General features: G+C 33.8%; 1 protein-coding gene across 5 annotated transcripts in view; it reads left to right on the top strand.

Annotated features, from left to right (window-relative positions):
- FOXP2 (forkhead box P2) overlaps positions 1-15,831 on the top strand; it is a 355,837-nt gene that overhangs the window by 171,361 nt on the left and 168,645 nt on the right. The window contains exon 4 of one of the 5 annotated variants that reach the window (XM_036246291.1): positions 14,676-14,750. The exons of the other annotated variants lie outside the window; for them this stretch is intronic. Coding sequence (XP_036102184.1) covers positions 14,676-14,750 — 75 coding nt within the window. The remainder of the gene's footprint in view (positions 1-14,675; positions 14,751-15,831) is intronic. 5 annotated transcript variants of the gene reach the window in all.

The following is a 15,831-nucleotide window of genomic DNA, read 5'->3' on the forward strand; positions in this document are numbered from 1 at the left end:
ATTTGACTAGTGTATTTTCAGTGGTTACTGTGTGTATCCTGTAATGTGTTTATTTATGCTTTCCCATTCCAGAAAATTACATTATCCAAGGTCCAGTTGCTAGCTGGTAATTTAAGCTGGGATATAAATTTAACTCAGTCTGATTCTAATTCCTGTGCTTTTGCTCTGCTGTTAATCACTGATAGCATACAGACTCTAAATTGTTGTTCAGAATAACTCAAACTTTTCATTTTTGGAAAATAAGATCAAAAGAAGGAAGATAACCAGGTATTCAAATATGAATATTACCTTTTCTTGAATGCCTTCATTGTATGGAATCTAGATCAATTTGTGGTTAAGATAGAGCAGTGGTTCTCAAGGAAGGAATAGGGGGATTCATGGGATCTCTCCTATGAGGGAAGTCTCTTATCACCACTATCGTTAGAAGATTCTACTTGAGGGAATCTGACTCCCTTTATTCCTTTCTATCCAATACTTCATCATCCCATCTGTTGGGAAGCACTGGTAAGAAGGCAATGGACTTAGTAATGAAGTTAGATATTTGTGTGGAATAATCTTTTGATATGAAAGAAAAAGTGAGTGGCATTATTGGACCTCTACTAGTAGTTCTCTTGGCATCATGGATGTTTTCTTGTTGAACTGTAAGACATTTTTAGTTGGCAAGAGTGCTCTTTTTAAATCAATGATCTTTTTCTTCAGTTTTCCTCTCTACTTCACTTCACAGTCAAGAGGGGGAAGAGGTTGATAGAGAATAAATCATAATCAATAATGCCAACAAGATAAGCTTCTGTGTATGCAACTTACAGTCTCTATTTCTCACCAAAAAGTATATTATTTATTGTTCTTGGCAAGAAAAGGAGCTGTCACTGAGACCAACAGCAGATAAAAAGTTAGCTGATCCACCTAGCTGGTGTGGCTCACTGGTTGAGTGTCGACCCATGTACAAGAGGTAGCTGGTTCAACTCCCAATCAGGGCACATGCCTAGGTTGTGGGCCCAGCCCCAGCTGGGGGCATGCACACAGCGGCCAGTTGATGTATCTCTCTATACCTCTCCCTTCCTCTCTCTAAGATCAATAAGGAAAAAAAAAGTAGCTGATCCAAGAGAGGCAGCTGCTTCTCCTACAGAGACCATATGCCACATGCTCAAGTCCCCTCATAAATTCCCAGGTGTGATCGTGATCTAAATTTCTCCCCTCTAAGAAGTAATGCATACAGTAAAAAAGATGGTGGTACATTCTGAATTTGGACACATAAAGATATGATAGTGTTTTGTTTTGATACATAATAATAAATATATCAGTTTATCTTCACACTTCATTTATTCAATTAACTCCTAATCCAAAAATAATTATGATGCAAAAGATCACCAAAAGGTAATTAAAGGTTTTGACCAATCCATAAATTCCAAGGACATTTAAGGTTGGTGACTCAGTGAAGCTGACTTATGCCATATAAGCAAAGCAATGAATGCTCCTTTTTTCGTTCCTACCATTACTGCTTTTGATATTCCTGATACAGTTGATGACAGAAACATTTCAGAAATACTGAAGTGATATTTCTACTAACAAAAAATAATAATAACTTTATGGATATTTTTTATGTTTTTATGAAGGAAAAGCTCTTAAACAAGTTGAAGGCCACATAGTACAGTCCATTCTATTACTATCTGTTTTGTTCCATATATAAAATTATTAATCCAATTTGTTTTGTAGCAGTTTTATTTTTTTAACTATTGAAATTAATACATAATATGTTATTTTTATGTTAAGCAAGAAAAACTTTTGCCTTTAAAAATATTCATTTCTACTTTGATTCCTTGGGCTCTATCTAACCCTGTGTTTGTACTATTCTTGGACAGTGCATCAAGGTGAAAAATCTAAAGTTTATTCTGTGCTCACTGTCTTGATTTGAAACATTCAGAATATAGACTTACTCAGAGATTAGAAGCTGGTTTAATACATTGTGCCAGCCATCCTGAAAGCCATTTCAGTAGATTGTATCCTGGCATTTGTTTTAGAAATAATTACATGCAAATGTAGTTTAACATCTGAACTATGTCTCTTAATCCTAACCAGGCATTTTTCATTAGTCGTAGTCCGAAAATCACATTAAGAAAAATATATCATCTGTGAAATTATATTCTGAATGCCCCAAATAGCAAAGAAAGGGGCAGTAGCCAGTTAAATCTAGTATGAAGCAATTCCTTTTTTCTAACCCCCCAAATTTTAAATGTCTATCTTATTTCTCTTAGTGCTGAATTATAAAATTAAACTGCTTTCCGAATTTTCGGTCTTCTGTTTTCTAAATTTTTAATTTAGTTTACCACAAAACTTACTTGAAGATAAAAATATACTGTTATATCACATAAAATTATTTTCTTACTTTTTCCTTCATAATACAAAATTTTTAAATTTATTTTTGTATTTTTATGCAATACAATTCAGATAAGTTAAATTTTAATACATTGTATTCCTGTAAGCAGAATTTTCCAAGTGTAGTTTTGATACTGAACTGAGTTTAAATATACTATAATATATGGTATACTTGAGGAAATAAAAGAATATTAAGGAATAAAACATATGCAAAGTCCTAGGAACACAACTGATTGATAGGTAGAGGAGGGAGAGTTTCTAGAAACAAAAAGTTATTTTTCGCCATCTTAAAGATTTAAAAGAATATCTTGTGCCATTCTGCATTTGGCACAGTTATTTCTTCAGGATTATAGCAATATGACATTAAATACCTCAGAAATGCTTTTATATATTTGACCCTTCATTTAATTCTCCAAGAGAAAAAGCAGGTGGTGTATACATGCAGTGATCACAAATTTGAAGGACATAAAGGTCACTTTTGTTTTGTATGAGACTCTTGAAGATCTGGCTTCTGCTTCTCTCTGTGTCATCATCTCTGCCACTATCTCCTCCTCAGAACTCTTTTCTTTGACCTTGCTGGACTGCCTGTGTTTCTGGGAATGCAACAGGAAGTCATGTATCTTCAAGTCTTCATTCCAGCTCTCCTTTGGTCTAGAACTCTCTCCAACTTTATCCCACCTCATACCCATTTGTATATTAATGGCCATTCATTATCACTTCATTTAAAACCATTTTCTTTCCTGTCTGCCACAAAATACCCGTCTTCTATATTCCCATAGCACCCTGTGCATGCATCTGTCATAATGCTTATTATAATACTAGTAGTCTGTCTTCCCAATTTGTCTATAAAGTTTTTGGTTTAGGGACCCCTACTTTTTATCTCAATTCTTAACCTAGTAAGTAGAGTTCTTTAGTACCCTGCAGAAGTGAGAGGGACACCCACCAACATTTGGTTCAGATATCAAAGCTGATGACACTCCACATACCAAAAGAATTTGAGAGGAATTTTATTACTCAGAGGAGAGATTCCTAGGGAGAGCTGATTGGTCACAAGCAAGTCCAGGCTGGTTTGGGAAAGTAAAGCAAGTAGCAATGTTGGGTCTTTATGGTAGCTGTGAGTATGCTAGGGTGAAAAATTCCTTGAGCAAGTAGGTGGTTTAAATTTCCCTCCAGTGGCAAAGGAGTTGGTTCATGCACAAGCTTTCTGACCAAATGTGGGGGTCACAGGGGAAAGGGAGGTTGAGGTTTAAAAATAAGTCAGCAGTTAAAAATGGAGTCCAGTTCTATTGTAGGTGACATAAAATAGGTCTTCATTAAATCTTTGGTGAATAGAATAGAGAATGAACTATAGAGTTAGTAATTAGCCTCTATATCATCACAGATATATTTTAAGCACCTGCATATCCTGTACACCATTCACTGCTCTATGCTTTCTCATTTCATAAAGAAAGTTGTTTTAGCATGGCATGTTTCTTAACTTACATTACCTCACTTAACCTCCTCAAGGTAATGAGAGACATATACATTTTCTTTTGACTATAACATAAAAAGAAGAGCAGAAAACTAAGGACTATTTTACTTATGTAAGTATAAGGTATTTCTGCCTAGTCCCAATATATCTAGGAGGAAAAAATCCTGTACATAGAATCTGTACTTTGATCTATTAAATAATTACACTTAAAATTTTGTCTTTCACTGTTCACATATTCATGAGAAATCCAGCTCCTTATTTATTTTTTAGGAGAGCTTAAACAATTCGCATGAACAAAGCAAAAAAAGATACAATATGTAAGTAAAAATACAATAATTTACCAGTGCTGTGTAGGAGTATCTCATGCCATGATTGTTTCCTTCATTCCCTCACAAAATATAATAACCGCACCACTTGTTTTTTAGTGACTTTAGCTGCAAGAAGGATCAAGTTAACATCCCTGGAGATTTAAGTTGCCTACCTAGTCAGAGAGCATGGGTAGATTTTATACTTCTCGTAGACAGCAGCCAGGTCATCTGCCCAGAAAGCTGTGCTCCGTGGGTGAGAGGTGTCCATATCTTTTCTATTCTTGGATCCTCTGTTGAGATTTCTAACAAGGAAGCCAATTAGTGCTGGTTATGATGATAGCTATCTGAAGTGAACAAGAAGAGGACTAACTAAAAACAAGGCAAAAAATCTGACTTCAATACTGTTGAGCTGTAATCTTTTCTAATTCTTTGGTACTCTTTAACCATGAAGTGGAGACTGAATCTTATTTTAGCAATGTCAGTTAATTTAATTGCTTAATATTAAGTACTTTAAAATCTCAAATTCTCCAAGTGTCTGTGGTATGTGTATTGAGATAATGGCTACTACTAAGTTTTCTTTATTTATGTTTACCTAATCTTCCTTTAAATTTAGAATCTGTTGAACAAGAAAAAAATGAAGGAGTATATAAACTTAAATTATAGTAAAAATAAAGATGTTAATGTCCATTAACAATCAATACATTAATAAACTGTGCCTATATTGATATTTCTATGTTTTATTTAGTCATTTTTACATATTAAATTGTGCTTGTAAAATGTAAAGTCTGGTCACACAAGCTGACATTTCAGGGAGAGGAAATGATGTATTTATAAGACTTAAATTTCAACAGCAATTCATTTTTACTTCACTTATCTTTGTCAACAGTAAAATATGAGGCCAAGTTCATGGCTTTTCAACCTTATCTTTGGTCTATTCTCTAAAAGTGGGTTATAACCAAAGTTTTGCTCTAAAGTGTATTTTAGAAGCTGTAAAAGTTTAGCCCTAATTTTGACAGTGTGACCATGAATCAAAATATTTTACAATAGTCTCGTTTGTTTATATGTTTGGTTTCAAGATATAGAAATAGATATAATACTTAAGCAAAAAAAGTGGAATCCATTCAAAGAATATAGATTTGTTCACAGAGTAAGAAGAAAAGCTCAACAACATTCTGGTCTCAGAAAGGACAAGAGGCAGAGCAGGATCTAATAGACAGGCTTTTTGTGTCTCAATATCGGGTTGGATAAATTTCTATTTGTTTTACAGACATCACATATCTCAAGAATGAGTTTCTGGGAGAAGGGATCTAATTGGCCTACCTGTATCATTCACCCACTATTGAGTCAGTCCCACCAATTTGCATATGAAGATTGCAGCTGAGGTTCAGAATGGAGGTGGTCCCCAAAGGGAAACACTGCTGCTTTTAGAAGAATAGATGCTGGGTAGACAAAAAACAACAAATTTCTTCTATTTGAGAAACATGGACTAGAGATAAGTATAGGAAAATAGCACCAACTAACATATTTGCACATGAAGATTCACTAATTTATAGAATTATACTTTAGGCAATACATATATGCTTTCAAAGGTTAATAAAATAAAATTTTATTTTAAATAAATTTGTTTTCACTTTAAATACAAACTTAACCACATTTTTAAAGTGAATAATTCTTCTACTAAGGAAATAATAATCTTTAATTTAATTCTATTAATTTTGGATTTTCATGTTGAATCATATCAATCATACCAAGGAAAAGAAATTTTATACTATTTTAAAACTTTTATACTAATCCCTGAAGAAAACAAGCATAACATTATAAATATTTATTAATCAATACTTTCAATAACATTGTCCATGACCTTGGGTCAATTATTTAAAATCATTTTGAATTGGTGGACCTAAGGAATCCTTCTAGCCATAAACACAATTCTCCCTTGTTATCATCCACACACACCACCACCACCTCCACTCACCTCCACTTCTTCCTGACCAAGCTATACCCCATGGTTAATAATGACATTAGGGATATACCATTTTGTATCATCCTCTCACAGGGCTATAGCACTTGTTCATCCATTCTCCAAACTATATGTTCAAAGCAAGCTACTCAGTATGTCTCTTTTAAAAATCACAGTATTAGGCATTATTGTCTCCTACTTCAGCTTAGCCTTCATCACTGTTTAGCAATGGTTTCACTGGTCTTTTTTTTTTTTTAATTAATTAATTAATTTTTGTTACAGATGTTTCTCCTTTTTCCCCCACTGATTCTCCCCTCCCTCTCCCTCCCCGCCCCGCCCCGTCCCGTCCCGTCCCGTCCCAGCCCCGTTGTCCATGTCCATAGTTCAGGCACATATGCACATGAGTTCTGTGGTTTATCCCTCCCCCACCACACCCATTCTGGGATTGTCAGGCTGCACCCCACTTCCACATCTCTGGGACTACCCCATTCCTCAGACTGTTTTGTATATTATATTCCACAAATAAGTGAGATCATATAATACTTGCCTTTCTCTGTTTGGCTTGTTTCGCTTAGGATAATACTTTCCAGGTCCCTTCATGTTGTCCCAAAGGATAAGAGATCTTTCTCACTGGTCTTTTTTTTTTTTTTGGTACAAGCCTCTTGTGGCAACCAAACCCAGGACTCTCTGGTTCGCAGGCCAATGTTCCAACCACTGAGCCAAACTGGCCAGGGCATTTCACTGGTCTTTTATACCTTACTCTCCCTCTTTGCTTTAAAGCTCCTACATAAATTTTCAGAGAGAAAATTTAAAGGCTACCAGGCAAGAACTCTCTGCCTCTCTCATCTCTGATTCAAAACAAATTTAAACTGCTACCTCTAATTATTCTTTTTTTGTATCACACTAGGATCTCTCCAAAGCCAATTTATCTTTCTGTGTATGATACCTGCCCCTGCTCCCCTTTTCTATGACCCTCTCTTGTCAGCTGGACATTTGCTTTCCTGTACCATCACTCTCTCATTTTTCTGTATATTCTCATCTTTATAGATAAAAATCCCAACAAATCAAAATCTTATATAAACTTTTGTTTTATGTCAGGTAATCTTCCTAACCCTCCCCTTTTCTTCATCATTAAACTTTTGAAAGAATTATTTACACTTCAACTTTCATTTCTTCTTCTACATAGGATAATTCTGTTTCTGACCCTGCTACTCTTCTGAAATTATTCTGCTGAATATCACTGAAAACCTCAGGGTTGTAATCAAGTCTCATCATACTAGACCCTGTCAAAATATTTGAGACTTTTGACATCATTTCTCTGACCATACCTCTTCCCTGTCTTTTTATGTCTTTCGCATCTCTGTCCAGAACTTCTTTATTCAACTACAGTATTAGTGGTGCTAAATTCTGGCTGCATTCTGTCATTACCTAGAGTGTTCTTTTTGTTGTTGTTGTTTGTTTTTTCTTAATGCCTGAGCTCTAACCTAGCCTAATTAAATCAGAAGCTCACGGAAGTAGAGTTCAGCATCAATATTTACTCGAAGCTCCCAGGTGAGGCTAACATATGACATATTATGTTGAGAACCCACACCTTCATTTTTTTTGTTAATTTTCACCTGAATATACTTTTTCCATTGATTTTTAAAGAGAGTGGAAGGGAGGGATGGGAGAGAGAGAGAAAGAGAGACAGACACAGACAGACAAACATCAATGTGAGAGAGACACATCAATTAATTGGCTCCCTTCCACCAGTGCCCTGACCAGGCTGGGGTTCTAACCTGCAACCGGTATATGTCCTTGACTGGGAATCAAATCCAAGACCCTTCTGTGTGTGGACAGACAATATAACCATTGACCCACACAGCCAGGGTGAGAACCACTCCTTGAAATCTCATGACAGAATTTATCCACTCCTGTGGGATTACTGCCACATAAGGTTGTGATCACAGGTCTGTAGATATCTTATTGTCTCTGCTGAAGTTAAGGTTTGTATAAGCAAAAGTCTACTAGAAATATCTACCTGAATGTCCTGCAGTCACCTCTTTTATTTTTTTTAATTTTTTATTAATTTATTTTTGTTACAGATGTTTCTCCTTTTTCCCCATTGACATCCTTCTCCTGATCCCCCTACCCTGCCCTGTCCTCAGCATTGTTGTCTATGTCCATTGGTTACATATACATGCATATAACTTCTGTGGTTTATCTCTTCCTCCCCCGCCCACCACTCTTCTGAGGTTTGTCAGTCTATACCCTACTTCTATGTCTCTGAGTTAATTTTGTTCATCAGTTTGTTTTGTTCATTATGTTTCACAAATTAATGAGATCATGTGATATTTGTCTTTCTCTTACTGTCTTATTTCGCTTAGGATAATACTCTCCAGGTCTCTACATGTAGTCTCAAAGGATAAGAGATTTTTCTTTCTTACAGCTACATAGTATTCCATTGAGTATATGTACCACAGCTTTTTTATCCAGTATTTCCAAATGAAACGAATTTTCTTCCATTCCTTAAACATTTTTCTTGCATCCTCTTATCTTGCTAATGATATCATAATCTACATCAGTGTCCCTTATCCTACATTCTTTCAGGAAGGTAGCCTCTCCTCAAGCTGAGTATCCTTTTCTCCTTCTCATTGCTGTTTATTTGGCTTATGCTATAATGACTCTTTGATGAAACTTTGGGCAGTTTAGACTGCCAGCCACTAGCTTTTCCCAATGTCAGACTTAACCCACACCCTCATGCTATTTTCTTGTTTTCTAAAGAGTAAATCAATTACTCCCCTTTACCTCAGAACATAATAGAAATCCCCTTTGTCTGATGAGTATATTTTTTCATAGTCTAATCCTTTCCAGCTTTATTTCTCATCATTTCCCCCATCCATACCACACTCCTATCATTCCCAAATTATCACATTTCTTTAGGCAAAATCTTAAATTGTTTGTATTCTCCTTTACTTTTCTCCTGCCCCCCTCCCCCCCAATAAAGTTCTACTCATTCTTTGGGAGCAAACTAGAAAATATTTCCTTTCAAAATGATCAAACTACTTTTTACCTCTTCAATAATGTATTTCTCTCTAAAATAAAGTCTCTTGATCAAGGATCCATATAGAATTCAGGAGGTCTATTAATGTGAATGGAAGAAAAAGTAGTCTCAATTTTACTTCTAATTAAGACTTGATATTTTCTTCTATTTTGAATATAGGTAACATGTCACAATAGTATTAGCAGTATTTATGACATTGTCACCAATGAAAATATTTTGATATCACATCATAGTTGATAAAACTATCTAGAAATATTGTTAATGTTTATCACTACTTTAAAGTTATTGTTATTTCACAAATTTGGCTTTTTAAATATTATTGAGATTTGGAATTAGAAAATTTGAAAGGAAAACTGATTTTCTAATTTCTTATATTTTATGTAATTAAATGTTTTCTGAGTAGGGTATTGCAGATTTTACCAGATTGCCAAAGGGTTTCAAGAACAACAAAAATCTAGGAGCCCCTGCAATTGGCATTTACTTTGTTGCATCTTAGTTTACCAAGGCTAACTCTTTTTGGAGCAAAGACAATTTTTATTCATTTTTATAGCCATATGGCTTATGTATTTTATAGCATATAGTAGGCCCTGATAAGGTGTTGACTGAGTGCATAGAATAAAACAATGAAAAATCACCTGTCACACAAATATCCTGTACATTGAAAACAACATTTCTCAAAGTGTGATAGCAATTGCCAAGATGCTTCTTAAAATGCATATTCCTAGGCCCTATTTGATTTTTTAAATCAGACTCTGCAATTATAACAGCTTACCCAGAAATTCTTTTACATGCTAAACTCTGAGAACCTATACAGTAGGCAATGTGATGCACAACAGCTTTTAAAAACTAATAAAAGCATAACTTTTCGTAAATAATTTCAGCTCCCTAGGTCTCATTTCTCTTCTCTGAAAAGTCATTATTTAATGGCCGCATAATATTCTTCTCAATATCTCTGGGGTTTTGTAGTTTGTATTGCAGAAGGAATTAAGGCAGGGCTAACTACTTCTTCATAATCAAGAATAAAAAGTCCTCAGTCATGTGCTCATATTGATTTGGTCCTCTGGAGCACACAGTCCCTGCTTCTCATTGACTGACTCCAAAGAATATACCAACTACTGTGAGCCACTGGTCCTAAGAAGTACTCAGAATGTTTTCCAGGAAGCAGTTCTTTTTTTTTTTTTTTATCTCCTCTGTCAGAGCCAGGAAGATTTTGATCTGTTTTTCGGAGATGGGCTAGGGAAGGATGAAGTTGGCTTTGAATTTGCAAAGCCAACACATATCATTCTGATACATACCCTGACCACACTGTCCCTGGAACAATTTTCATCAGATGTGATGAGTGGCCTCCAAACAGCCAAAAAAAAAAACCTACAAAAGAAACAGTTGGAGTGGCAAAAAGGCCAATCAACTGTTGCATGTCATGTCGAGAGTTTCCACATTCCTTGATTAACTGAACACTTTTCAAATTTTTGCACCTTTAAAATGTAGGTCACTATTCCTTTTAGATATAATTTTACCCCAACTATTGTGACCCTAAAGTTTTAAACATGTTAAAAAAAATTTGAACATACTTTCATCCAACCTCAATAAACTATAATTTAAAACAATTTCATTTGTCAGGAAAGATCAATATATAATACTTACCTACTTTCTATGAAAAATATAACTTTATCATCTTTGAAAAATTATATTCTTTCTTAGAAGCAATTTTACCTGTCACTGAATGCAAACACACTCATATTAACGTTTTGCTTTGCTGCATCAGGTTTCTAAAGAGAAACAAATACTTTTCACTCACGTGGAAGAGGTTTTTATTGATACCACAAAGTTTGATGACAGACAAAAGTTATTTGAATGCAAATAAAATGTCTTGAGTATTTTGCACCCTTTACAGTGTGTAATATTGTTTTATACATTGTAGGATTTTAATATTTTCTAATTTAAAAAAATTCAGTGTTGTTCTAGAACAATAATGATAGCTAATAAATGTTAAGTCCATAACTAGTAAATATTAAGTATAAGGATTGCAGCACTATTCTAAGTACTTTACACATCAATGTATTTAATAACCATATGACAATGTTACTTATTACACCTGTTCTAGAGAGAAAGAGGCCAAGAGAGGCTAAGTAACTTGCTGGAGATCACACTACTAGTAAGTGTTGAGTCAGGATCAGAACTCGGCAGACTGTCTCCAGAGTTAGCATTCTTATTTCAGCGCTTAGTGATTTACTCTTTATTGTTTTAACAGAAAATTACAATAATTTATATTTAAAGAATAGATTTTTTCTGAAGTTAATGTTGAAAGGCCATTCCAATACATTGTCTTGGCCTTTTCACTGTTAAAAGGATCTTTTGGTGCTTATTTGAAACAGATGTAAACACTTAAAACATCCATTCATATTGTGTTTCCCTGTGATTTTCTGGAATAGATCAAGTTGCCTCCAGGAGATAATTTCTAAATGATTGCTTTTATTTGTCTTCCTACTCTTTTACAGACTTGCAACTTCATGGATCTGTTAAGGCATGGTTAGTCAGAGGTTTATTAACATCTCTTGCCAACACTCTGTCTCTTTCTGTCCTAGACAGCTCTTGGACAGCCAGGAGAAGAAGCTGGGTTTTCCAAAGCAGTTTCTTCAACCAAGCCTTTTGGCAAGACAAAATGACTGGCTAATGGTAGTACAAAATGTATTCACATATATTTTAACTCTAGGAGTTATTAGTTGGGAGTTAGGTAAAAGCCTTTACCTTTCAAATGGTTTGCTTTCTAAGTTATTGCTCTTCAGTAAACTTAAGATAAAATTGATTTTTTATTTTCACAAATTTTGCTTTTTAACTCTGTTTATTGCTGGTTCAACTCTTTCTATTGTTTAAACTATACATATTTTATGATTTTGCATGCAAAGTGACAGGAGCAGAAAAATATCACTGTGAGACCTCAGTGTCGGGCAATCTCTATCTCTCTTGTCCCTAACGATAGGTTAATGACAATATCATTTTAACATGCTTAATTTTCTCTGTGGTAAAAGGAAAGATTATCATTGTCAGACAATGAGTCTTTTTAGTTAAATAGTTTTTGTCTAGTAAAAGTATGATATCATAGATTTTACAGAATAAAAAATAAGGAAAATATACTTTGTACCAATCAAAACATTCTTTTATGATGGTTCAGAAGTTCTTTCAGAATCTTGCTTTATGTCAAATGTTCAGTTAAAATAATATTTGGAAAATGTTTGTGAAACAAAGAAAATATATTTGGATTATACTTAGATTTACTGAAATACTGTTTCTGAGGATTTTGAACTAAGAATGGAGAAAATCATTCTCACAGTGAAGCTGCAGGCTACTTCCATCCCAAAGCTCTAACCTGTAGAAAAAAATGTAATGAAAATCTTCTTATTATAATGAAATCCTTCTGATGTTTTGGCAACTGTATCCCTTCACTGGTATCTACACCATTTTATTCCATAGCACCTTTTGTATATTTTTATCACTATACTTATACACTGTCTGAAAATGTCCTGTTTGTGTATTCCTCAGATGCTGATATTAACTCCTCTCTGTATCTTTCCTTCCCATTGTGTGATTGAGATCACACATTGACATGTTTTGTCTATTTTGGAGACACATATTGCAATATTTTATTTAATGGGGTACTCTTGAAAGAGTTTAAGGTAATATTGCTTGTTTATGAAGTTTAATTTTCAGTATTGAATATAAATCATGTCGTGGCACTTTAGAGTTCCTGTGATGTTTATTTATTTTGGGTTTTATGTACATAAGTGTCGATCTGAGCATTTTTTGTTGGTCTGGATCATACTGTTGTATATGAAATAGCATTTCATTTTATGAGGACACCTATGACCTTGTTAAATAGCAGTCCAAAAATCATGTGGCTTGTTTGCATTTTAACCAAAGTTACAGCTGCCTAGCTGTAAAGCAGTCAGTTTCTCTTATTATGACTAGTTCTTCAACTTGTACTGTTTTAAAATTGCCTGCAATTAGCATATTTCAACCTTATTTTTAGGTTTAAATTGCAGTGTGAGAGTGTACTCTCCTCTTAGCTAATTAGCGCTATCAAGGAACAGTAGGTTACCTCATTAGTACCATGTGCATTTAATTAAAGAAGAGAAAATTGGAGTTAACCTCATAGTTAATATTTTCACAGAGTGCTACAATGCCAACACCTTCAATTGGAGTCACACCCCTGTGTATCTAATTATGCACTGGTGCGAAATAAGGTTAGCAAGGGTACTACAGGCTGTTGACAAAATAATTTAGATGAAGATGTGTTTGTTGGATTCTGATAGTAAAATATAACTTGAACAATTTTTCCTAGTCCTTATCTGCCAGGATCGGGTGACATACTTTTTCACAGAAAACTGAAGGAAAGGAATATTTTGAGAGCCATTTTTTCCTGTTTAAATTAATGTTGCTCTTTTCTTGAAGAAAATGGCATATAGTCATGTAAAACAGTCTCTTTCTTAAACGAAGTACCTGAACTTCAGAGATAAATTTGAACAGAATTATTTGTAAGATGTAATATTTACATGCATCAAACCACTACAAATACTCCCTGACACTCCTATACATCCATCTTTGCTTTTCTTCTTTCCTGATATACTTATAATTTCCATTGTGTATCTTATGAATGGAGATCATCTTTTCATATCATACATGACGTCTAAGGATGTGCTATCACATGGTCTATTCAAATGCAGTGTAATCTTTTTACCCTTCAGAAAAAAAAAAAAAAAATCAAATGTCTAATACTACTTAGGTAAAAAAAAAAAGACATTCTATGTCATTTATCAATAAATAATCACTTTTCTTTTATTGATAAAAATGCAAGCTATACATTTGAGTGTATAGACTAGTTTCCAAAACAGATGGCACAATTCAACAGGTTTTAACAGAGAATATGGAGTTTGGCTCCATACTCTGAAATATATATTTAATCATATATTTAAATATTTAAATGGTATTATAATAATGCATGGTCAAGAAAGTTTATTTAAATAGAGTCTTATGATTATTCTAACTTTTTATGACAAGACAGAATTTATGTTCATTGCATTTGCGTTGGTTATAATTGACTACAAATCAAGTTTGTTTGTTTTTTCAAAAAGAGATAAAGTTTTAAGGACAAGCAAGATGCCATAATCTCAAAATCATAGTATCATTTAATTCTACAGGAATATTTATTAACATTGGCCATAATTTTACCTTAGAAATGGAAAGCTAAGTTCTTAAATCAAGATCACGATGGATAATGAATAGTTTTGGTTAATAGTTAATTCATTCTGTTCAAATATTCAAATTCCCATCTGCCAAATCATTTCTATTTTTAAAATCTCTACTATTGTTAACTATGAGACAAAAATACAATATCTTATTTATATTGACCTACCAAGATAATAATCCAAAAAATATTTTTAAAGGATAATATGCATTATTAGTATAAGACTTAAGATTGAAAATTTAAAAAAGTCAACTTCAGATTCTCTTTGTTTAAGATAGGAATTGTCCCCAGAAACAAAATTGTATGTCTGTGGCCACTGCTCTGGTGATGGGCATTCTCATCGCACATTTGCAGTAAATTATATTGGGCAATTAGAAATTCAGCTTCTAGCCCTGACTGGTTTGGCATAGCAGTTAGAGCATCAGCCCACAGACCAATGAGTCAAGGGTTTGATTGAGGTCAAGGCCATGCACCTTGGTTGCAGTTCAGCCCTGGCTCTGGTCCGGGTCATGCAAGAGGCAGCCAGTCGATGTGTCTCTTTCACATCGATGTTTCTCTCTCTCTCCTTCCCTCCCCTACTATCTAAAGATAAATGGAAAAATATCTTCAGATGAGGAATAAAAAATAAATGAAATACATAAAATTCAGCTTCTAAGCACAAGGCTACAGACCCAATATCACTAAGTAGATTATCTATAATTTTTTTATTAGTCACTCCATTCCATTAATGCAGATAATCAAAACATGAATGATGTTAAAATACAGATACAATTAGTTGCTCTTCTGTTTCTTCTTCTTATCACTTCAAGTCACAATTTCTGTAACTTGAAGGCATTTAATTTTTTCTTAAATATATGAAGGCATGAGGCTGTATTACCACCACATTTTCTTGAACTTTTAGGAATAATTTGATGAGATAGCATTTATATGCAGAAAATAAATGGATAGAGATTGTAGATACATATGATACATATTTTGGAAAAAACTTGCTGTTCCATGTTCTGCAAATTTCCATATAAATATGCCAAGGCCTTTTCTTTTGTTTTTTGTTTGTTTGTTTGATTGTTTACATATTCTGTCACTAGAGTGTAAGTTTTCCCTTTAGACTATAACAGTCAATGAAAATTGCTTTTAAAACCCAATTTCCATACCAGTTAACCTTATAAATGAATAGCAATGTCAAAATAGCCATTCACTAATTTTTAAATAGAGGAAATTCATATTTTTATGTAGCATAGATACTATCTGTATTCTTAAGAAATCTATAAATATGTAAGTCATATGCATATTTTCATATATACAATGTTTGTTTGTTCCCTCAAGAACTGATGTATTTATTTAGTTTCTTTGGACTAGAGTATTCTTAAATTGACCCACCCCAAATTTTATATATTTTTTACTACCCTATACATAATAATTTATAATTGATAGAAC

This window comes from Molossus molossus, unplaced genomic scaffold, assembly GCF_014108415.1.
Source record: "Molossus molossus isolate mMolMol1 unplaced genomic scaffold, mMolMol1.p scaffold_m16_p_7, whole genome shotgun sequence".
Classification (NCBI taxonomy): Eukaryota; Metazoa; Chordata; class Mammalia; order Chiroptera; family Molossidae; genus Molossus; species Molossus molossus.